This window comes from Haliotis asinina, chromosome 2 (genome assembly GCF_037392515.1).
Source record: "Haliotis asinina isolate JCU_RB_2024 chromosome 2, JCU_Hal_asi_v2, whole genome shotgun sequence".
Lineage (NCBI taxonomy): Eukaryota > Metazoa > Mollusca > Gastropoda > Lepetellida > Haliotidae > Haliotis > Haliotis asinina.
Window position 1 is genome coordinate 22,445,014 of NC_090281.1, and position 23,016 is coordinate 22,468,029.

The following is a 23,016-nucleotide window of genomic DNA, read 5'->3' on the forward strand; positions in this document are numbered from 1 at the left end:
TAACTCCGAAACGTTGTGTTCTCATATAAAGAAGTTGATATCCATAAAATCTTCATTCTTATGCATTTCACTTCTAAATGCCCTTCAAAGACTTGGTATTAAAAAATAATATCACTTTGGAATATATATCCCAGCAGGCGCTCAGTATGTTATGAGTGAATTTGATAGAAAATGTGAGGACTTTTGAGCGAGAGAACAGAAAGTATTTTGCTCAAATCGATCTTGAAATATGTTACTTGCGCTTCTCGATATGCTTGATTCGAGTTATCGAAGTCAGAGTTGTCTCCCATTCATATTCGATCCGACATTATCCGAGGTTAAACAATCTCCGTTACTACTCGCTTGTTCCGGAGTCAGCCGAACGCGCATCGACGTAGAGACACGGACTAATACGAACAAGTGGAGCCCTCTACCGGCAAAACTTGGTACAGCTTTGGATGACAGCTGAGGTGGTCCCAATGTTTTGGTATGCGGCTGTATTCCTCCCTAACTGAGGAAGTGTGGCAGGCGACGCTGGTTTTGTATGGATCATTAGAAACTCTATGATACAACAACATCGGGATTACTGGTCAAAAGGACGCCAGAAGCACAATTCACGATGACAACGCCATACATATCAGGAAAACGAATGCCTCTAAAAGCGACATTCGTCGCTTCTATATTGAGAGGCCCCGACATGTCAAAGGTCATCAGACGAGCTCCGATTGCACCCCGTGGAGGGGATGTCTTTGTTTATTGTATTGAAAACAACACACTTCGGGGTAAGTGATCGAAACCGTTTGAACTTCGCCTAAACTAACTGATACGCATGGCGGAATCATTCGTCATGGTGCATTGTTAAGCTACTTCCAGGATACGACACGAGATTTTGTGTTATTATTGTTAACGTATCGACCGTCTAGTCCAGATAAACAAATGACTTAAATCATGAAGGAAGCCTGTGTGAGTTGTTTTTAACGATAGCAACTCCAGTAGTCACCGTATTTTGAAGAAAAATGTTAAATGTATTCAAGCAATATGCATTTCCCATCGCATCCTTGTTAGGTTTTAAGAGGAAGTAACTGAAGGGGAATCCCCATCTTAATCAACCAGCAGGCCCTGTTGTACATGGTATGACTCTATTAACTTGAACGAAAAGAGTCCCAAAGTGTAAAAAATACCATATTGCTTGGATATCTGAACTGTTTTTGAACAGACAACAAATTGTGGAGTTTGATATACTATGTTTAAGGTATATTCATTATCCATAGTTTGGGGAGTGGTGATGTTGATTTTTATGGAGAAGCTTGTACTAATTTATGTACAATGTCATGTATGTACAAAGTTGATGACAACCCCCCACCCCCTATTCCTATAATTATTGATGTACCACACCCCCTGTACTTGTATACAAAATGTATGGTGAAAGCATGAGATCAAGAAACCTGTTTGTTCATAACTGTCAAGTAACCACCACACTTGGAGATTTTACAGGGCACTTTAATCACCCTGAGTTGTGTTCACACCCAATCAAGTTGGTGCTATGGCGATTGAATTTATTAGGGTCAAGCACTTCACTTAGTACTGCTAAGTGCAACGGTCTTGAGTGCAAAAGAGAATAGGTGCTTATGACACCACCAAGTGCACATGAAATGTATTGACAGGGGTTCCCAAGGCCCCTACTTCAAGGCAAGGTACAACTGTGATACATGCATGCATAAGCTCATTAACATGGTCAAGATCTATTTCAGTGCCCTTAAGTATTGCAAATATTTTTAATGTTTGGACATCATAATAAATATCTTAGAACCATTCATACAGCCTTAAACATAAGCATGTGAATTATGGCAGGGGTTAAAAAATCCCATCGCCCGATGCCCATAACAAGTCAGTTTTCATTTCAGGCAATCAAATAATGGTATCTTGCTCACCCGTGGACTACAAGATAATTTCCACTTATGGTTTCAAACTTTAAATAATCTAGGATTTCATTCCATATCTGCTCATAATGAAGCTGTTAAAGCTCGCAATAATAATAAAGTAGAGCTAGCAGAGAGTGAAATTATCTCTCTTCGATAAATAGTCTAGTAAACATTAACATCACACAATGTGTCATAGAAATCAGGGCAAGTGGAAAATTAGTCTGGACAAGTTACTTTCTTGAAGTAACATGCCCTGTGGCAAGTGGCTTTTCAAAATATTTTTGAACCCCTATATGGGTGTATTTTGGCCAAAGGGGTTGTTTTCGGCATGGGTAGTACAGATGTAATTTGTAAAGAATGCACAGTAAAGAATATTTTGCGAAACACAATACCTCTCACAGTCAGTTAAAGAGGAACCACATCTACAAGTGAACTACTACTACTACTAGACTAACGCTGTGATTTTGATTGTAACAGATAAACACATTTAGACATTGTAAATTGGAAAGGAGCCCAGTGTAGACCAGGAAGAACTTGGTGAAATCTAGACATCTTCATTTACTTACTGATTTAGGGCATTATCATTGTAGGAGGACAAGGCAGTTGGGGAAAATAATGTAGTTCAGAAACTTTGTGACAGACTAGTGAACTATATACAGTTTCAGATGATCTAAGTGTATTTCATTTGCATAGATCGATGCTCATGTTCTTGATCACTGGATTGTCTGAACCAGACGTGGTTATCTACTAGCTGCCGTCATAATGCTGAGTGTAACATTAAGTCCCAAATAAACTGTGCTGGATTCCGCCAGGGTCAGGAGATCTTTTAAAGCACTGAGCTAGCAGTATAATCCCTCTTTATGAACATCATGTTTCTAGTGTATAAAAACTCTGTTGTTTCTTCATTTCAGAGGCATGGAAGAATGACAACATCCACTTCCATCATGATGGGACAAGAGGCCAGCCCAAGACAAATCCTATTGTGAGGAAGGTGTTTTTCTGTGCAATGGTTGGAGATGGCAGATGGACACGGGAGTTTATGAAGCATGTGTATACTTTGTATCATAATCCGAACAACTATGTTGTCATCCACTACCTAGGAGATGAGTCAATATCGCGGGCTGTTCCTCGCCACAGGAAACCCAGGAGCAACTTGAAGAAACATACAACCTGCTCATCTACAGGAATCCAGGTAGATACGTCAGAGTTATCTCCCCGTGATGAGTCTTCAGATCATCAGGATGAAGGTATTATCAGTGGTGACGATGGCGACCATGAAGATGATGAAGAAGACTACTCAGGAAGAGTGGACATCAGTGACCCATTGGTGGTGATTGATGTAGCAGAGGAAGATTCCGGTGTTCCTCAGTCACAGATACTGCTTTCCAGTACTGGATGCCAGTCTGAGAGTCATATCAGTAACGTCACTGAAGCTTCCACTTCCACTGGGCTTCCATTCACGTCAACTCCTATTGCAGGAGACCCTGCTCCATTTGCATGTCTTGACATGATGCCCATAACAAATCCACTGAGTCTCTTATCTGAAGAGACTCTTCCTTGCAGGCCTGTAGATAATACAACACCCTTGTTTAATCCCAATGAACCCTCCACATCATTTGCTCACATGAACAGTTACAGAGGTGGAGGAGGAGGTGATGTATGTATTAGTGCACAAACTGAACCTGAAGCTAGGTCTGTAATTCCAAAGAAAAGACTTGCAATGAGGGTTGAAGGACAGGAGAGTGATTCTGTGTTTACCATGGGGGACATGGCAGCACATGGAACCCCAACCGTACACCATGTCCAGCCAACAGGTCGTCTGCCCAAAAAGCGGAGACTGGAATTCACTGACAGTTCTCCTGTTGATCCAGGTCCTTGCTGTACGGGTGACAGCCCACCTGATGATCCTGAAGATGCTACGGACACTGGTCAGTCAAGTGTCCAGCGTCCAAGTGTGCATCAGCCAGGCGGCCATCATGACAGATTAGGTAGGGTTTCAAGCCCATCTCCACCTTCTGACAGAACGAGCAGACCAGGAGTGAGACATACACTGAGGGAGGATTTAGAGAACAGTTTTCACACTCTGGTACAGAATGTGAGGAATTTGGAGAACATGCTGGGAGAACCTAGATTGTGGGAGCCAGACAGGGACACAAGAGAAGTGGGAACTGATACTGAAGATTCCAGGCCTTCGCTGGAGGAGTTCATCCAGGAGCTTGTGTCAAACGGTCAGCTTGCTTTCATTGTGTCACAAGTCATGCAGATGGCATCAGTCTGGAAACAGAAACCCAGTGCATTCAATGCACGGACCAACCCGTGTGTAACCTTGGTTTATCAGATCTGTCAAGCATGGGGAGAGGACATGGGGGCTGCAAGAACAAGGTTGATGAATATTCTTGGAAAGAATTCCATGTCGGAGAGTGATATGAAGAATTACTATCACTTGGTGAGTGCATGTGTTGTTGGGGCTTACCGGACAGAAGTGCCTGTAGCTGTGTTTTTGACCACTTTGAGATCCTGGCCATCACACATGGGGGAATGTGACACACGGTCAGAGGTGGAGGTGGACGAAACTGTCCGCTGTGTTGTTGCAAGGACCGTGCTGACAGGTTCACAGCTTATGACTCTCGAGAAGAATGATGTCATCGATGCTCAGGTTTGTAATGAATTGTAACAAGGGTATGAAACTTCCCCAAAACTTCAACCAGACCATAGGGCTGGTTAATTGGAAAACTTGCCAGCCCTGACCAAAACTTACTCAAATGATTTAGGTTTAACAAGCAATCTACTGCTTGACAAGTATTAGATGAGGCACGACCCCAAATGACCTCAATTTGCATACATGTGAACGCCCTCCAGAACATTCCATTTGAAACAAGAGAGAATGAGACTGTTTTCTAACTATTGAAAAGTTCAGCTTCTTCGTGCAAATCATATCGCAATTGTTATATCTTACTACTGTTTGACAAGTATTACAAACCGTTTGCGACATTGTCATTTCATTCCATTAAAACCTTAGGATTTGACTGTCATTTTCCATGTCTTTCAGATATTTTCAAAAACTTTTATTTGAACCCTGGTAGTGCAGTTGGCTTCTTGCAGTATCATATATCATATCTAGAGTAGGCAGTTGCTATTGTACTCCCTATAAACTTTGTACATATTGACGGACTACACACAGGTAAAAATCATCAAGTTTGCACTTGAAAGTTTTCTCGCTTTTCATCTTGAAAATAAGGCGTCCAGTGCTGTCGGACAGGCGTGTATTTTGAACAATGTTGTAGCCATGCACCACAAGGATATGGCAGTAATAATGTTTCAGATGGCAAGCTATGAATTTCAAAGTACTATCATGAAGATAACAAAATTTCATTTTCAACTTAATAGATGCTGCTACAATTTGTAAAGTCCTTCCCTTCCAATTAAATTAATAGATTCATAAGACCCTTTGCAAAATGTGAATTCAGAAGTATGATGTTTTCAGTATTTTGAGTAGTAAGGGGCTCAGAACACACTATAAATTCGAGCAGGAGTAACTCTGCCTTTACCATTATGTTTCATTGAGTTGACTGTGATGATGACACATGTGTGAAGGAATCTGCATCTATATCCTTCTGTGGGATACAGTTGATGCTCTGTCGGTCTGTCGGTTCCGTATTCAATTTGAGGAACATTACTCAAAAACTAGTCAATAGTTTTCAACAAAAATTGGGAAGTATATCAAACAGCCGTCTGCTATTTTTGTTATTTTAATTTTTCTTGTTTTCCATGGAAACGTTTTGTCCTTAGTGTCAAAAGAAAAGAGAGACATCACTTCTTTTACAGAGGATAACTTAAAAATCATCAGTATCTTTCAACAGAACCCAGCAGATACGCAAGGCAGATCCCAAAGTGGTGCCTTTTGCTAGGTTTTGGATTTTTGTAAAATTTAGCTTATCCTGACCCCTATTATGCTTGTCTCCTTCTTCTATCCAAACATAGTGGAACACTTGAATCTCTTGAAGTTCCCTTCATTGAAAAGGATGTTAAATCAACACTCACCCATGAGTAGCCTCCCTTTAGTCCGTGCGTTGGCGCGCTAATTGGTCACATGACCGGCCGTGTTGTCACTCTCTCCTTCATTGCCCTAGACTACGGATGTTAGGGCATTGAGTGACAAGCATCCCTGGTTTCCAAGGAAATGATTCAGACTTAGTCTTGAAAGGGAAGGGTGGGTTTCATTTCCGGAGCACATCTCAAAAATCTTTCAGTATCTTTCCACACGACTTGGGCAACGTATCGGACAGATCTTGAAGTGGTGTCTTTTTGCTGTTTACAGATTTTTGGCATTTATTTTCTTCATAATTTCCCTACAAATGATTTAGAATTAGTCTAAAGAAGTCAAGTTGGACTTTAAGTAACTGTCAGAGATTTGTTCTTTCAAATATGTAGGGGCTGGGGAGATCTGTCATGTCCTAAGGACTCGTGTCTAGTACCGTAAGTTGTTTTCTTATACCAGGTGATAAAGGCGTACCTCCAGATGTTAGCTAATCACTGGAATACCCTTCTGCCGCACCACTGCTATGTTCTACCCATGGCCCTCCAGCAACTGTGGCAGAGAGATGAGTACAACAGAGGCATGCTGGACAAGGTAGGTACTGTAGCTTGTAGTGTCCCCTCCAGACAACACTCTTAGACTGCTACAGTGAGTGAATATGGTATTACACTGCTTTTAGCGATATTCCAGCAATATCACAGTGGGGGAACACCAGAAATGGCTTTTTCACATTGTATCCATTTGGGGAATGAGACCTGGGTCTTTGGCATGATAAGCGAATGTTTTAACCACTAGACTACCCTGCTGCTCTAGACTTCTACATTGTTCAGGGGTTTAAAGTATTGTGAAATTATTGTCCCCCTGAGGGGGTATGTAAGGCCATGTTGTTCAAGTATATTTAATCTCATGACATTTTTCATCATAGAATATATGATCAATACATGTTATTAACTTAATGGCTAGACTTGTCCAAATCGCCAACATTTGAAGGGATGGTATAAATCCAGCTAGGGTCTGTACAGGCATCAAAAGTATTTTAAGTCCCCATGATCTCTAGCATGTTGATATAATATCTTCATTTGTTGGCGATCTATAGCCTGTTTTTGCATTGTATTGTATTTCATGGTTCAGTTGTTTTAGATGTTCATACAAGTTTTACATTTATACATGTGATATTCTAATGATTTTTGGAAATTTTTTCCATTGATAATCAAAGTTTGATTGTCTAATGATCAATTAACCAATTATTTGATCGATCAGTGCACCACCATGTGATATTCTAAACATTTCGCTATCCTTTGCGGACAGATAATTATATTATTTAAGTTTTTGTTGATGAATTTACAACATTCATAGTTACAATATGGCTGAAATAGGGTTGAGGTGACTTTATATTTAAATTTACTCGCTCGCTCCCTCTTCAGTATGTGTTAAGGAATGAGGGATACTGTTGTCCATCAGACTACTGAATGAATTTCTTCAAAGGGACTCAGTCCAGCAAGCGTCAATATTGCTGTCATAAGCATGTGTTAAGATATGGGAATTATGGTCACATTGCAGCTGAGACGGTTTTGTGGAATGTTGCACTTGTCTATCAGGGATGGCAGTTTTCAGCAGATCCGCAGATTTCTGCTGATTTTATTTCAAACTGATCAATTTTGTGAATCGTCTGTACTCCAATTTGACGACACAGTATTAAGTCTTTTTAGCTGAAAACCGATTTTCCTGTTGCCATCCCTTTAAATTTAACCTGAAACTGACCCAGGGGCACTCGGGTAACCCTAGTGGTTAAAATGTTCACTCGTCATATCAAAGACCCAGGTTCATATCCCAACATGGGTACAGTGTGTGAAGCCCAATTTTTAAACTTATCCTATCTCACGTTATGCATCTCTCTTCCTCTCTTCGACCCAGTGTGGAAACGTGCTGTCAGCTAAGTTGAATCAAATCTTTCTGGACCCAGACCACCCGACCTCTGTCAATCATCCTGTACGCCCTGCCGATCACGTGACATCCTCTACTTGTCATTCTCTTTCTTGTAGCACCACAGGCTGTACATGTTGTTTTGTGGGAGAATTGATAGCTTGATTTAGTGATTGACAATGGGTGTTTCTAAAGAGAAGAATACTTCTAAAAAACGCAAGCGTTGTGGTGAATGTAACTGCAACTTTTCGTCGTCACCACGTCACAGACCACAGCGTCTCATGAGTTGGCAAGTCTTCGGCGATTTGCTACACCATCTCCATCGTCAGATGGTTCTTTGAGTTCTGATGGATTTGCAGAACGCCTGCTTGCACATTCCGATTCCAGGGCATTCACTACCAATGGCTTCTGCTCCCGTGGCTATTCACACTGGTCATGAGGACAATCACCCAATTTCTGAATCGCAGGGGGATTGTGTTCGAGGCTTACATAGATGATTGCATCCAGGCCCGGAACAACGTTGGCATTCTGCTACTTCACATGGAGTTTGTGATGCGGCTTCTTCGCCAATTAGGCTGGTTGGTGAATCTAAAGAAGTCGGAACTGATCCCAACACGCCGTCTGCAGGTCATCGGGGCGGTATTTGACACTCAGGTCAGCAAACTTTTTGTGCCACGGGAGAGCTTCGACAAGATGTTACATCTGATTCCTCTTGCCTTGTCTCAGCCCAGGACGCTCCGGCAATGGGAGGAGCTTTTAGGGTTACTGTCGTCAGCTCAGGCTCTCACTTTCAACTTCAGCTCCGATCCTTGCAAATGTTTCTTGCTCCTCATATCAGGAAGGGCGACCTGTCCGCATTGATCATGTTACCCAGGGAGCTACATGGGTGGGCAGCTCACCTTCTTGATCAACAAGTGGTAGGGCAGTTGTCTGCCACAGATCGCATATGCCACAATCAATGTCTTGGAACTCAGGACAGTAATTTTTGGCGATCACTCATTGGTAAGAGCAACTAAGAGGTTTGAGTCTCATGATAATGTCGGACAGTGCAGCGGTCATTTATTACATCAATCGGATGGGATTGACAGGGTCGACTAACTTCTGAGGTGGACTCAACAGATTTCAACCTGGTAGACTCATTCAGCATAGCAAGCCAGTCACATTCAAGGGATGAAGAATGTTATCACGGACTCTGTCCTGTCCGAAGCGTCCGTCTCCAACGGAATGCAATCTGCATCCAGAGCAGTTCAGGGCTGTTTGCCTCCCGCTGACAGAGCCGACTATAGACCTGTTTGCCACCAGATTCTATCGTCAATTACCACTGTTCGTGTCTCCGATTCCAGATCTGTTAGCCTAGACGCCCTCACAATTCCGTGGGACGGTCTCAACGCTTACGCGTTTCCGCCAACGACCCTTCTTCCACATGCACTTCTCAAGTTACGTTCGACTCGGCAGATGACACTGCTTTTGGTCGTGTCCTTTTGGCCAACAAGGAGTTGGCGCATAGATCTTCGAGTGCTAACCAATCCAGATCCACTGCCACTTCCCATTCGGTCAGATCTACTGGTGCATCGGCACTCTGATCAACTACACTGGTCTCCACTAACGCTTCATCTGCACGTTTGGCGCATTTGCATCGGTCATTAACGGCCAAGGGTTATTCTAAACGTGTCGCTACTGCCATCACTACAGCACATCGTACATCCGCGAGGTCGCTTTATGATGATGACAAGTGGAAGAATTTCAAGTCGTATTGTAAAGGGAAGGGCATTATGTCTCCCATGACAGCATCGCCACAGATGGTTGCAGAGTATCATCAACACCTACGGTCTACTAGGAAGTTGAAGGGTGTTACGTTCTCTACCTACTTAGCCACACTTAACACAGGTATTGCAGCGGCGTCGGGAGTAAAGTTGTGTACTGTCCCTGAGCTCCAGTCTCTGTTGAGGTCGTATAAATTGGCGGATCAATCACGGCAGTTTTGAGACCCGGCTTGGGATTTGTCTATTGTCTTGGCTCATCTTGTATCGAATGAATATGAACCATCGACTGGAAAGATTTTGAGCATGTCACTTTCAAGACCTTCTTCCTTCTGACCTTGGCTACAGCTACGCGTATATCCGAGTTACATGTGGTGGATGTTTTGCGGGGACGCTTTGAAAGGTATCGACATGCTACAGTGTTCCTAGGCTTAAGGTGGGATTTCCTTGCCAAGAACCAGTTACCGGGACTGCTGGATCCTACCTTTAGTATCCCTCCGCTTTCATCTATCCTTGTTCCAGATTGCTGGAGATTTATTCCAGTTTGGGCTTTGAGGACCGCCGAAGACTACACAAAAGACTCATCATCCCACTTTCGACAGCTTCCAAAGCAGAAGTAATGTGTACAACCTTGGCTTTCTGGTTGAGATCCACGATTCTGCAAGCGTACACCTTTGTGAAACTTGCCACCACCTTCGTACGCAAAGCAAGAGACATGTGCGCTTGCTTCCACCATGGCACTCCATAGGAACTGTTCACTGCAAGGCATTATGGAAGGTTGCTTTTAGAAGTCAGATACTGTGTTTGCCACTCATTACCTATGGGATGTATCAGTCACAGACGTCGAAGGCCTTCATCAGTTCTGTCCATTGGTCCTGGCGCAGCAGGTGTCGTCGACCCATCCACGCAAATAAGCATCTCCGCGTTCACGGTCTTGCTATGTACATAATAACGATATCGATGTTATCCATATCTGATGTACTTTGTTCAAGTGGGCTAGATCATTCTCACCTAGGCAACTAGGGCATGGTGTACTGTCATACCCATGGCTGGATAGACAGTCTTGTGCACATGCAGAGATGATCAACACTCCGTTTATCGACCTCTACTTTCTGAGCAATCACGTCAGTGAAGCGTTGAATTCTGATTACCAAATGGTTTTCGAAGCATTCGCTCCTAGGTCCTTTTTCACCTTGGTAAGTAGGGAGATCGGAACCGAACGTTAAACTAGTTGAGCACCCGGCTACTCCTCCTTTCACCGTCGTCCAGCGAGTGTCTGCAGGGTGTAGTTTCGAAGCAGGGACGTGCCAGATCACTGGGGTCTCCTGATAAATCGTGGGGCGTAAGCGTTAATTCCTTGCCAAACTGCGTCCTTTTGCTTAGCAAAAGTTGCAGCTGAAACCACATTTACTTGGGAGAGCCCACTCCCTACAGTTTTTGTGCCGTGTAAGCCAAGGGATTTCCAAAGCAACTCATCACACCTACGGAGTAGCATATCGGGAGTTGTTGCTACTCTTTGCCCCCTTGTGGAATGCATCCTCGCCTGTGCAGTGTGTCAAAGGGTAATCTACGGCCCTCCAACCAACTGTGGGATATTGCATAATGTGAGGTAGGATAAGTTTAAAAATTTGGAAGTTTTCACTATAAATTGTATTTTTAGATACTTATCCTATCTCACGCGATGGATGCCCACCCTTCCTGGCATCACAAATTATTTAGAGCTCCAAGAAAAAAATGACAAGTAGAGAATGTCACGTGGTCGATTGCGCATCCTGGATGATTGACAGTAGTCTATTGAGGGGGCAGAGTTCAGGTGGTCAGGGGCCAGGAAGATTTGATTCAACTAAGTTGACTGCACGTTTCCACACAGGGTTGAAGAGAGATGCATAAGATCAGATAGGATAAGTATATAAATATACAATTTATAGTCAAAATTCCCAATTTCTGGTGTCCCTCGCCATGGTGTTGCTGGAATTTTGCTAAAGGGGGCATAAAACTAAATTCCCTCACTAAACTTACTGTCTTAAAATAATAATTAAACCTAAAGATGTGCAAAAATGATTTTGAAGGAAAACAGAGAGATGAAATGTATGGTTGCTATGGTTACAGGAAGTACTGACAGAATACACATGGATCTTGATGCCATACCAAGCAGCTGATAATGACTGGGTGCTTTTGGTTGCCAATGTCCAAGATGGAACAATCAGGGTTGTCAACACTGCGCCAACCAAGTATCCAGATGTCACCATTGAAACAGCAGACCACTGGAGGTGGGATTTAAATGAAACATGTTTTCAAAAGACTAGGAAACAGATACATTCAAACAGAAATCACCCAGTATTATGTTTTAACTTTCTGCCTGACCGAGGATGGTAAAGGAGGTTAACTCTGATATTGTCTCCCCTAGTATTCAGTACTACGACTGGTAGTGGTCTCTTGCCATCACTTCTGTGTAAGGATATTTTCACTCAATCATTCTACATGTGCTGGGATGTGCTGACCTGTTAACCCCAATTTTGTATATTTTTCCTTATCCTGACTCAAGCTATTTAGCTTATCCCCATCTCCTTCTGTCAGTTTTTTGACAGTCAAATATTTTTCCTCTGCATGGTAGGACGTTTTGATCTGATAGTGCCAACAGTGCCATATATATAACTTGCACTTATTTACATAGACAGTGTTTGTAACTGTTTGTATATTTGCTATAAGGTTTTTGATCTGATGAACCCAGTGTTTTCCTGTTTCTCCAGGAAGTACATGAAGTATCGGAGTTCCCACACAGGGCAGAACCTGACAAGATGGAGGCTAGAGGAGTGTCGTGTTTTGGAGCAAACAGACCCACTCAGTAGTGGAGTCCATGTTTTGATGGTCAGTGTTTGCAAATGTTCAATCATTTCACACATCGCAGTCAATCCAAAGTACTGTCCAAATGTACAAATGATCTTAGTATCAACACCCCATTTAGGGTTACAAAATGTCCTCAGTATTTTATGTGTTTTCAAGCAAACTGATCATTTGGGCCTCATTTTACAAAGCGCTGTTTCAGTTTTTTGTCCTGTGTTACTGTGAGATTTTTTCTCCTGTGTCACTGTGTGACCTTTTTTTATCCTGTGTTACTGTGACATTTCTTCTCCTGTGTCACTGTATCATTTCTTCTCCTGTGTCACTTTCTGACCTATGTCATGTGTCCTTATGTGAAACCTATGATGTCATGTTTCCTTGTGTGAAACCTGTTGTCATGTGTAATTGTGTGAAACCTATGTCCTTGTGTGAAACGTATGATGTAGTGTGTCCTTGTGTGCAGCCTATCATATCATGTGTCCTTGTGTGAAATCTATGATGTCATGTGTCCTTGTGTGAAACCTAATGTGTCATGTGTAATGTGTCCTGTCGTGTTGTGTGTCCTTGTGTGAACCTGTCAGTGGTGTGTGTCTATGTATATGACCTAACCTGTCACTTGTCTTTGGGTCACCAAAAGTATGTCATGTCTGTTTTAGGCAGCAGAGTCAATTCTACGAGGAGCATCACCGGTAGTGATGAGAAATTGCCATGTGCGACGATTCCGGCAGTATGCACTCAATAACATTCTCAGTGCAGCTAACTTTGATATGCAGGATGAACAGCTTGGTGGATGTATGTATCTGTTAATATTATCTGATTACGATATTGTTGTATATGCGACAGTGCCTACAACTATGTTCATATCTAGTTTTTCAGTGAAAACTGATGACAACATCCCATGATATTGGGAACATACTTCAGTTGGTCATATTTGTTTGAAATTATGACAATATTATATAATTTCTGGAATAACTATCTCATTGGTTGTTTGGTTTGTTGTGTTTACAGCAGATATTGGTCTGTGACTCCAGACTAACAGTTCTGGGTGAAGTACATGATCGACAGTAGCCAATAAAGATTCTTCACTTTGTTTCAGTGGATGATGAGGATGATCTTCTTGCTGAGGACAACTTGCCAACAGGAGCTGATGGTTGTCCAGAGTCAGTGGACAGAAACACCCTGTCTTGGGGTGCTGGGTCCAGTCAGACCAGTGCCTCTACATGCACCTCCGCCAGTGCTGTACCCTCCTGTAGCTCAGCCTCAGGGTCAGGTGTACAAGGCAGTGAGGCACCGGTTGGGAGGACCTCACCCCTAAATCCCAAGAAGAGGAGTCTTTCATCAGGAACATCTGTGATTGATAGTCAGGACAAAGCAATAGATTTCTCCCTGCCTCAAAGCGGGGGCCTGTCTGAAGACGGACAACCCAGGAGCTCGGACAGTGGTCGCAGCTGCCGGACTCGCAGCCCCTCTCAGATTGCTGGTTCTCACCCTAAAGACCATAATTATGCCAATGGAACGTCCTTCCTGAAGCCTTCGTCCCATATTCCCAGTGCTGACAACTTAGACAATGTACCTCGTCAAGTTATAAACCCTGTTCCAGTGTTTAGACCATCAGGGTTTTTGTTCCAGAGTGGATATGTTCCCAAACATCCACCTCCAATGTACCCAATAGATAATTTTTATCGCGGACCTGGCCCCTTCCCGAATCCTTTCTCCTCTTCAACTGTCCAGGAGAAACCTCGTGATATGAGCATGCAATCTCAGATAGCTCTAGACTCTCAACCCAGCACATCCTCTCAGTATAGTTATGTACAGATGAACTCAGAAGTTGAAGATCTGAGAATAACCCCATCCAGCACCTTTAACCATCCTCATCCTTCCCCTCCGTATCGGGTTTCCGAGTCTGATGGGGCAACTTATACCGAGCTCTCAAATGTCCGCATCTCTGATCTGCAGTCAAGCAACCTCATCACAAGCTCTCAGACCATTGCTGAAAATGAGAACATGGCCATGAAGACTGTTGTGAGGCAAGCTTCCCCATCTCCATCAACATCATCTGATAACAGTAACATTATTATTGATGTGGTGTCACCAACTCCAGATCACAGACTAGCTGCTGAATCTTCACAAGATGGATTTGCTCATGTTAATCAGCCATCAACCAGTAGAGATGTGACTGACCAAGAACTGCTCCAGCCATCTGTCAGAACACAAGGATCTGAGAGTGGTCCGTCTGGGGGAGCAGGAGTTCATGGTCGGGCTGCATCTCCGTGTAGTAGCCCCGAGGACAATGATCAGGAAAAAGAGGAAGATCTTAGTAACCTGAACATGCTTAGTACAGTAGCATCCAAAGATGCATGATTTTTTGTCTCAGAGTCTAAAACCCTCGTCAGTAATACTGTTCAGTGAATTCATGGTACTGTGGAGGATACCGGACAGATGAGTGTCTGTTGGATTGCTGCAGAAGCTGCTGGGGTCCAGTCATAGCAACAAATTCAGGGATAAATTAACACATGTGTAAATGATTGTCCTGAAGTTTTATGTTAATAAACATTCTGCAAACCTGATCACATGTCTGACATTCAGAAACTGTTGAGACGTGCAGATCTTCACTTTTGTAAATTATTGTTTCTGTTCCAACAAGTATATGATGCTTTATCCAGTAGTGCTTGGAACATGTGGCCACATGTGGTAACCATTTTAACTTTGCTTATGAAATATTTTCATCACGTTATGGAATTCATGATGTTTGATTACTGTGTATTCAGCTAACTTTTGTTGTGTTATATTTTATCATGTTCATCTTGTTTGTTACGTTGGTGCAATTAATTTGTGCACAAATAACTACTAGATTATGTTCTTATTAATTTATTTGTTTTAATGTTAAATTTTTAGATATTCCCTCCCTTACGCAACAGTTTTACTATTGCATTTCTTATTAAATAAAGTAAGTTTTAAAGCATCTGAAAGTTTTAAAGCCGAATGGGGATGCTAACTTATTTAGGAATGCTTTGACAACCAAATATCATGTTCACTGTTTTCAATCCATACAAGCTGACTGAAAACTCCCAACATGAAATCCCAACTGGGATGATGATGAAATCTTGTTAGCGTCAAGTGTTCAGGACTGTTGTAGAGTGCTGAAAATATATATTCAGTCATCAACACATTCACTGACTTACAGTCAAATAAAGTCTGGCTCAGGCATAATTTATTCAAAGATATTCTGAAGAACAGACAAACAGAGATTATATCTTTCTGGAATGATATTTCTTTGAATGTTAAAACAACAAGGGGGCAAAATAATCACTGTCCTGTTAGCCTGTGGCAAGTAACGATCCAGTCGGGCAAGTAAATCTCTACATCCACTGGCTCGACTGGCTGGTGAAGTTTATGTGGTCATTTTGTAAATATATCACCCTCTCTCACTTGTCAAGTTATAATAAACTTTTAGTTTAGGTAAGATTATGGCCTGATAAAACTGTTTGTCATATAAGCAGGTTCATGATAGAACACATGTCTACATTCAAATTTCAGGCTAGTGAGTTATTTTCTGGGCTAGAAACTTTCAGGTATGCCTCGCCCGACTTAGTAGGAACATTTGAAAACTATTTCGCAAACTGACAAACTACTAACCCAGAAAGGGATGCTATAGTTTAGCTGTCTTTGTCATGTTTGGTGAAAATCAGCTTCTCACTTTATATGTCTCTTGACCTTTGCTGGATGTCTCAGGTGAAATAAACCAGCCTTTTCTTCCTTTCACAAAGCACTAAGGTGATCATGAGTCTTTAAAGGTAACCTTTGTTCAGTGTCAAAGGGAGTTATGATAAAGACTGATTCATGAAAGGAGCCTGTGGTCACCATAATGTGGCACAAATAGACACATTGTAGCAGAAAATGTGATTTTTAGATAGGGTCCATTTTCAGCTGAATGTAAGCTAGTATAGTTATATTTCAAGAAATAATCCCTGAACTCTGACAGCATTCACGTATGGTCAGTCCTGTTACAGATTAGTCTTGTTACAAGTGGATTCATCTTGAATCAACCAGGAGTGGTATTCAAAACAAACCATAACCTTCAACTTAACTTCATTTGGTCTCGTAGAAGTACCTACCGTGATATTGCCAGTGTATTGCTTAAAGCGGCATGAAACTAAACCCATTCACTCACTCACAAAAGTAGGAGGCTGTTCGCCATATCCTTATCATTCAGAGTCTTGTTATCATGTTTATATTGCTTTGTTGTACTTATCATTATCATTATCATTATCATCATCATCATCGTCATCAACCACAGGAGACCCCTGAGATGCAGGAGGTGTGGATTTCTGTTGTCATAGAAGATTACTTGATTTAAGAACATGTCTTTGAAGGTTTTGCAAAACCTTTTTCATTCTACAGAATTCTTAATTACTTTATTATTCCCAGATGGAAGTGTATATAATATGTAGTGAGGTGTGCATAAATACCCTATTCAGATTCAGTGAACAGATTTGATTGAATGAGTTTTTGTCGACTGTATTGACTTCGTTTATAGTCAGATGCAATATATATGTGAGATTCTCGTGTAGATGTTACCATGTTTTTGTTTCCCTATGTAAATTGAACAAGATGCACTTTGGTGGCCTTTCTGTTAATCATACAGTCTGTATAGCATGACAATACCTGATACAACTGTAGCAGTGGTCAAGCATCACTTGACCACCATCGAAGCAGCTCAGTGGTCAATCTGTCAGGCCACAGTTCGAATGCAGTTGGACTCTGCATCCTCAAGCAATAAATAAGATGGATGCATTCTCATGACTATTCATTCACCACAGGAGAGGCACGTTCTATATTTAGTGTTTAAAAGTTACTGGCAAACAAGGATAAGTTGAGCACCGACCTGACAATTGACCAGTATTAGCATGTATGAGTGCTGCCCATTGGTGCTTGCCATTGTGAGTGAGCGGGGACTAGGTTATCCATGATCAAGTGTAATGCGATTGAGGAAGTGTGTGACCTGTCTCAGCAAACGACTGTGTGGGGAATCAATTTCATCGTCACTGCACTTTCACTAGTCTATATCTACTCCACCAGTCACAAAGCAAATGGGTTGGCTCAATGTCCTGCACTGCCTACTTCTTTGTAAATGAGTTCTCTGCACCAGTCCAACTTATCCTTGTTTATTAGTAAATTTAATTTGCAGTTTGCTTTCATTATAATCCTAAGGATAAACGTATTTCATAGTAAGTCCTTTTGATCAAAGTACTTACATGAATATATGGTTGACCCAGGACCTCTCCTCTTCATGTGCGACACTCTCTTGGTGCAATGTATGTTGACCCTTAAAACCATACATATTCATCATATTAAATGTAAAAACTGATGAAACCGTCAGTGCTAACCAAAATTAGCTGTAATGATACTAACTGTCAGTCGTGCATCATGAAAGTTTTCTTACATTTGTATTGCAAAGACATGTCATCATTGAATATATGGTTTTGGTTTTCATGCATTTCTGCAAGGTAGTGTTACTCTCACTATAACAGGGTATGTTGCATCACCAGTTATATCACAGTGTATCTGCTTTTTATACGAGGAAATCCTGGAGTAATACAGGTTTCAGGAGTTTCATGGGTCACCTTCAGTTTTTCCTAGGGCTCTAGTACCAACTGGCGCAGTGGGGTAGCCTGGTGGTTAGTGTCCTCTCTTCGTGCCTCTTTATTCCAGGTTCGATTCCCCTCATAGGTGCAATGTGAGAGGCCATTTCTTGTGTCACCCAGCAGCGTAAAACCATACTCACTGTAATGCCAACTAAGGGTGTTTTACGGAACCACCCATCATCAATTCATGTGCTTAAAATTATGGCGAGCTACTGAGCGTCTGTTTATATTATTTAGCAAGCAAAAATAGCACATTTTTTCAGCAGTGTTGTCAGTATAGCTGCAGAACATTCTTTATCCTGCTGTAATCTGTTGTCAGCTTGCTTACAGATATTCACAATAATATGGCAGTTATAATTCACTATCAGCGAACTTCTGTTACATCTATGGGGCATATTATCTGTACATGGTAATATCAGGTCCTTCTCAGCAGGCAATAATCACTATTTTGGATCAGTCAGTTTTCATCACTAAATACTTGCCCAAAAAAAGAATAGGGCATTCTGTGATAAGTGAAGTCAGCTCATGAAATCTTTGTGTGAGTTGGTGCTTGTGTGTCTGTGGGTGTATGTTTATGGGTTTAACTGTCTATGTAAGTCACATGGAGAAAGTGTCTCTTCTGTTTGTTTTGGTGTAACATTATCAAGAGGGTGTCATTAGATGACATGTTTTAAGCTTCTAATATTCTTGCTTTGATATAGCATGAGGACAGTGGGGGAGGTGGTGAAGTGGCACATTCTGGTTATTTCATGTGAAGTTGCTTCCCCTATATGTGCCAGCATCCAGGTTTCAACCCAGCTTTGTACCAGTTTGGACTGTTTCGTCCACTTAGATTCATTCATATTGCATTCTGTAAAGTGATAACGGTTGCAGACACTTGGGGCTTTTGTTCTCATTCACAGGCTGTGATGAAAGAAATACTGTTCAAACCATTTTGATATATGTCATTTCACTGGTCAAAGCATTGTCTCATCAGGCTGAAGTGGCAATTAGAATACCCGATCTCCTAAAATTAGGGAAAGCTTTGCCTGAATGATAAGGGATGTGCATACAACAGATAGATGTTGGTGACATCCAGGAGGTTAGTTGTGTTTTGTGACTGCTAGCACAGTGTGCTGTACTTCTTGTAGGGGGCACGGAGTCATTCCACGGATGACATCCTTACCTTCTCAGCTTGCTGACTGGGTTAACCTGTTTGGTCTTGTGGACAAGTTGTCCGACTTCAGTGTATGGTTCTAACCCAGCTCGGGACTTAGATATTTCATGGCTGCTAAATTCTCTTCAAGGAGGACAGAACATTCATGTGTTATTCATCCTTTCAATTTGACTTTCAGCTTTATCCATGAAATAGCGGATTGAGCTCGATCATGACAAAGTACACAAACAGTGGAATGTGATTGCATGCTGCTTGAAGGATCTATCATTTTCTGTCAGTCTGCATGTCTAGCAAGATCCTTAGTAACCCTTGTGAGCATTCCATTTTGAATTTCTGTGTGGTCATGTAAGATTGTGTAACATTACACTTCTGTAAATTGTGATTGACATGAAAATTGTGTTGTCAATTCTAAACTCACAACTGAAACATGTTCAGGCCAATCCATTGTTATTAACAACTAGTTTTGGACATGAGTGAATTAATGTGGAAAGTTATAATTATGGAGCACAATTTGGATCAGGGATCTCAATGGACTTTCTTTATTACAGACATCTTCCTGGGACCACGAAAGTGGTATTAGAAAAAATCCACTGAATCATTGTTAGGGGCTGGATTTATTGTTTGTAACGTTTTTGTTATGGTATTTCATTATTTCACCATGTTTGAATTGTCTATGTTGTGACCTAGGTGACGTGCCATGCAAATAGTTGTTGATTGTTTTTTATTATTGTTTGGTTTAAAGTAATGTGTATTATCTTTAAATGAAGCACGTATTCACGTGGAGATTCTCAGATGTTATTTTATGTACATTTATGACAAAAAGAATAAATGTATCTTTGTCTTATTTAGCTATGTTGTCATATACAGGGGCTGATCAGGATAGGATCACAGCTGTGTTTATCCACAGGCAAACTGTAGCGCAAATGGGTTGCGTATCATAGAGAAAATGACCAGTCTTCTTACATGCGAACGAAGTGAGCATATGAGAAGCCTTGTAATTTTTTCTATGCTGCGCAACCCCATTTGCGCTAGTTTGCCTGTGGTTGGTCATCTGATATAAAGTGAGGGGGTCGCCTTTATACAAACAAATATAAATTTCTAGACAATTCTGTAATATTTTGTGGGTATGAACACGTTGGAAGCCCAATAATTCTAAATATAGAGCAAGTCGAAATGTAGCCCAGTCGAATAACAATCTTACCAGTTATTCACCAAGAAATCCACAAGCCGACTTGCATACATCATTAAAGTTAATCCAGCCAGCCATAAACTTTTATCATCAAATATGTGTTTGTAACACCATGTCCTCCCTTTGTCCATGACTGATCAGTGCTTAATTCCTGTCAGTGAATTTGCTACTTGCTTCTCGTTGTCCACTGCCATGACCACTACTGGCTACTCGAGTTAAGTGTGCAACTTGGTTACCTTGTTACTCTTGGTCTTTTAACCGTTGAGGATCCGGGTTAGAACTGGTCTTCAGGATCCCATGCCTGTCGTAAGAGGCGACTTACGGGATGGGATGGTCAGGCTCGCTGACTTTGACACATTTCATTGTTTATCGTAGATTCATGATCATGATATTGATAACTGCATTGTCTTGTCCGACTCGATTACTTACAGACCGCCACCATATAGCTTGAATATTTCTGAGTGGGGTGTAAAACTCACTCACTCACTTGGTCTTTTTCATCTACATATACATGTATAGCTCGCTGCTTGCTAGATTCCATTCACCTGATGAAGGGGTTAAACTGCCTCGAACGCCGTGTTTCTTTTAATAGCGACACCCATGAAAGACCGCGGTAGACTATGCCTTCAACAGCCCATGCTTGGTATAAGAGGCGACTAAGGGGATCGGGTGGTCAGTCTCGCTAACTTGTTGGGCACATGTCATCGGCTCCCAGTTGCGCAGATCGATGCTCATGCTGTTGATCACTTATGTGTCTGGTCCAGATTGACCTATTTACAGACCGCCGCCATATAGCTGGAATATTGCTGAGTGCGGAGTAAAACTGAAGTCACTCACTCACAATAGCAGGTTGGTATGCATACATTTCCCCATGCAACGCTCTTGTTTGCATCGGAGTCACTTTCATTATTGAAGTGTCAAGTCGTAGAAATTACGTTGCAGTTAAATGTCTTTGAGCAAAACAGTGACTGACATCTTCGAGGTGGAAATGAAGGTGAATACATGACTAATGTTATTCGCGTTCTTTTGGGGGGAAAAATGGTAATTCTTGCTAACTTTAGTTAAATATTTTCAGTTATTATCCTTCTTCAAATTAGTTTATCAGCGTCAAAGTAAGGTGAAAGCAGTCCTCAATGTCTGGTTTTTGTCCAACGTTTACATGTCATATATCCGTGTAACACACATTTTGTCATTTCCCTTTCGTGAAAAGAAAAATCACGTTCTTCAGATTTAATGAATGGTATTTAGAGTGAAGGCAAATAGTCAGTGTCGTATCTCTGATGAGACTCGTATACCGCGTGTCCTGATGAATAACTGAAGGGGCGCCATTGAACACTTTTTAGTGAAGCCAGACACGTTATCCCCGCGGAGAACGAAAAACGAATGTTCTTCACATCTGTCTTTGATTATCATGGGCGCGATGCACTGTGAAGTCTGTTTTTTTTAAACCATATATTTAAATTATTAGTGAAAATACAATGTTTGTCATGCTTTACGCAGATACGCGGGTGGTTAAATGCCAGAAAGGAGACAAAAAAACAAACGAAAATGGATACGTTTTTATTGCTCCAGAATATTTAATTTAGTCCATGTTGTCTAGAGGTAAGATCACACACTGAGTTGCTTTAGATTAACAAACCAATATAGTGAAACCGAATTGGACAGTCTGAGAGCGCTCAAAGTTAGGCGACGATAATGAGGCCTTTTTGTGGAGAGGATGGACAACTGTGTCGACAACAACGTGTCACCTGTTACAGGCTCAGTACAACATGAATAAGGCTCACTAACGTCATATCGGTACGAAGCAGTTCAAATCCACACGGAATGTTTCTGTAAATATGTTGCTTGACATATTATCATCTCAGATAATGAGTCATGAGGGTGAAGATAAACCCAATCGTCATCACAGACATGCAAATTCCAAATATACGGAACAGAAACTTGTCTAGTATGTGTGCTATATCTTTAGCACTGTAGTCATCCTGGCGAGATCCTTTCTTCTCAATTCCTTCTGGTGAGACAGCTCTCCTTGACGTGCAGGTGACACACACCATTGGTGCTAGGAAGGATTTGGTTAACGTCTGCAGCCATGTCGGAACTGGCTTGGACTCATCTCTGTGGAACAGACGGAGAACAACGATGGTGCTGATCGTTCCTGCAGTGCCGACACACATCACCACGGACAGGTAGACCTCTGTAATGGGCAGACAGATAACAGTGAATACCCACATTTACCCATATATATATACTCTTACAAAATAGGACTGACATTGTCGACGATATTGGTTTCTAGCTACAGTAAGATGCATTGTATGTATGTTGTTTGGTGCCGCTTCAAAGTATTTCAGCTATATGGCGGAGGTCTGCAATTAATCGAGTCTGCACCAGACAATCCAGTGATTAACAGCACGAGCATCGTTCTATACAGCTGGGATACGATGACGTGTCAACCAAGCTGACTACCCTACTACTCGTCAAGCATAGGTTGCTGATGGCCAGTTCTATTCCGTATCTTTGAATCCCCTGTACAAGTGCTAACTGTACACTTAAACCTATAATGGCCGA

At 41.7% G+C, this 23,016-nt stretch overlaps 2 protein-coding genes across 3 annotated transcripts in view; one reads left to right on the top strand and one right to left on the bottom strand.

Annotated features, from left to right (window-relative positions):
- The first annotated feature begins 450 nt into the window (after positions 1-450).
- Positions 451-20,106, top strand: LOC137273403 (uncharacterized). The gene is made up of 7 exons (XM_067806063.1): positions 451-761; positions 2,813-4,557; positions 6,400-6,531; positions 11,730-11,890; positions 12,371-12,488; positions 13,118-13,253; positions 13,558-20,106. Exons 1-7 carry the CDS (start codon positions 599-601, stop codon positions 14,820-14,822), a joined length of 3,720 nt encoding a protein of 1,239 aa, XP_067662164.1. The 5' UTR covers positions 451-598; the 3' UTR covers positions 14,823-20,106.
- A 1,892-nt stretch (positions 20,107-21,998) lies between these two features.
- LOC137273408 (neuronal acetylcholine receptor subunit beta-3-like) overlaps positions 21,999-23,016 on the bottom strand; it is a 28,370-nt gene continuing 27,352 nt past the window's right edge. The window contains exon 7 of one of the 2 annotated variants that reach the window (XM_067806075.1): positions 21,999-22,645. In XM_067806075.1, coding sequence (XP_067662176.1) covers positions 22,308-22,645 — 338 coding nt within the window. In that variant the 3' untranslated portion in view covers positions 21,999-22,307. The remainder of the gene's footprint in view (positions 22,646-23,016) is intronic. The other variant, XM_067806074.1, reaches the window with a different exon arrangement.

Coding starts and splice junctions, on each gene's coding strand:
- LOC137273403 (XM_067806063.1), top strand. CDS start 599: ATGACAACGCCATACATATCAGGAAAACGAATGCCTCTAAAAGCGACA. Junction 762..2,812: donor TGAAAACAACACACTTCGGG/GTAAGTGATCGA, acceptor TCTTCATTTCAG/AGGCATGGAAGAATGACAAC. Junction 4,558..6,399: donor ATGATGTCATCGATGCTCAG/GTTTGTAATGAA, acceptor TTCTTATACCAG/GTGATAAAGGCGTACCTCCA.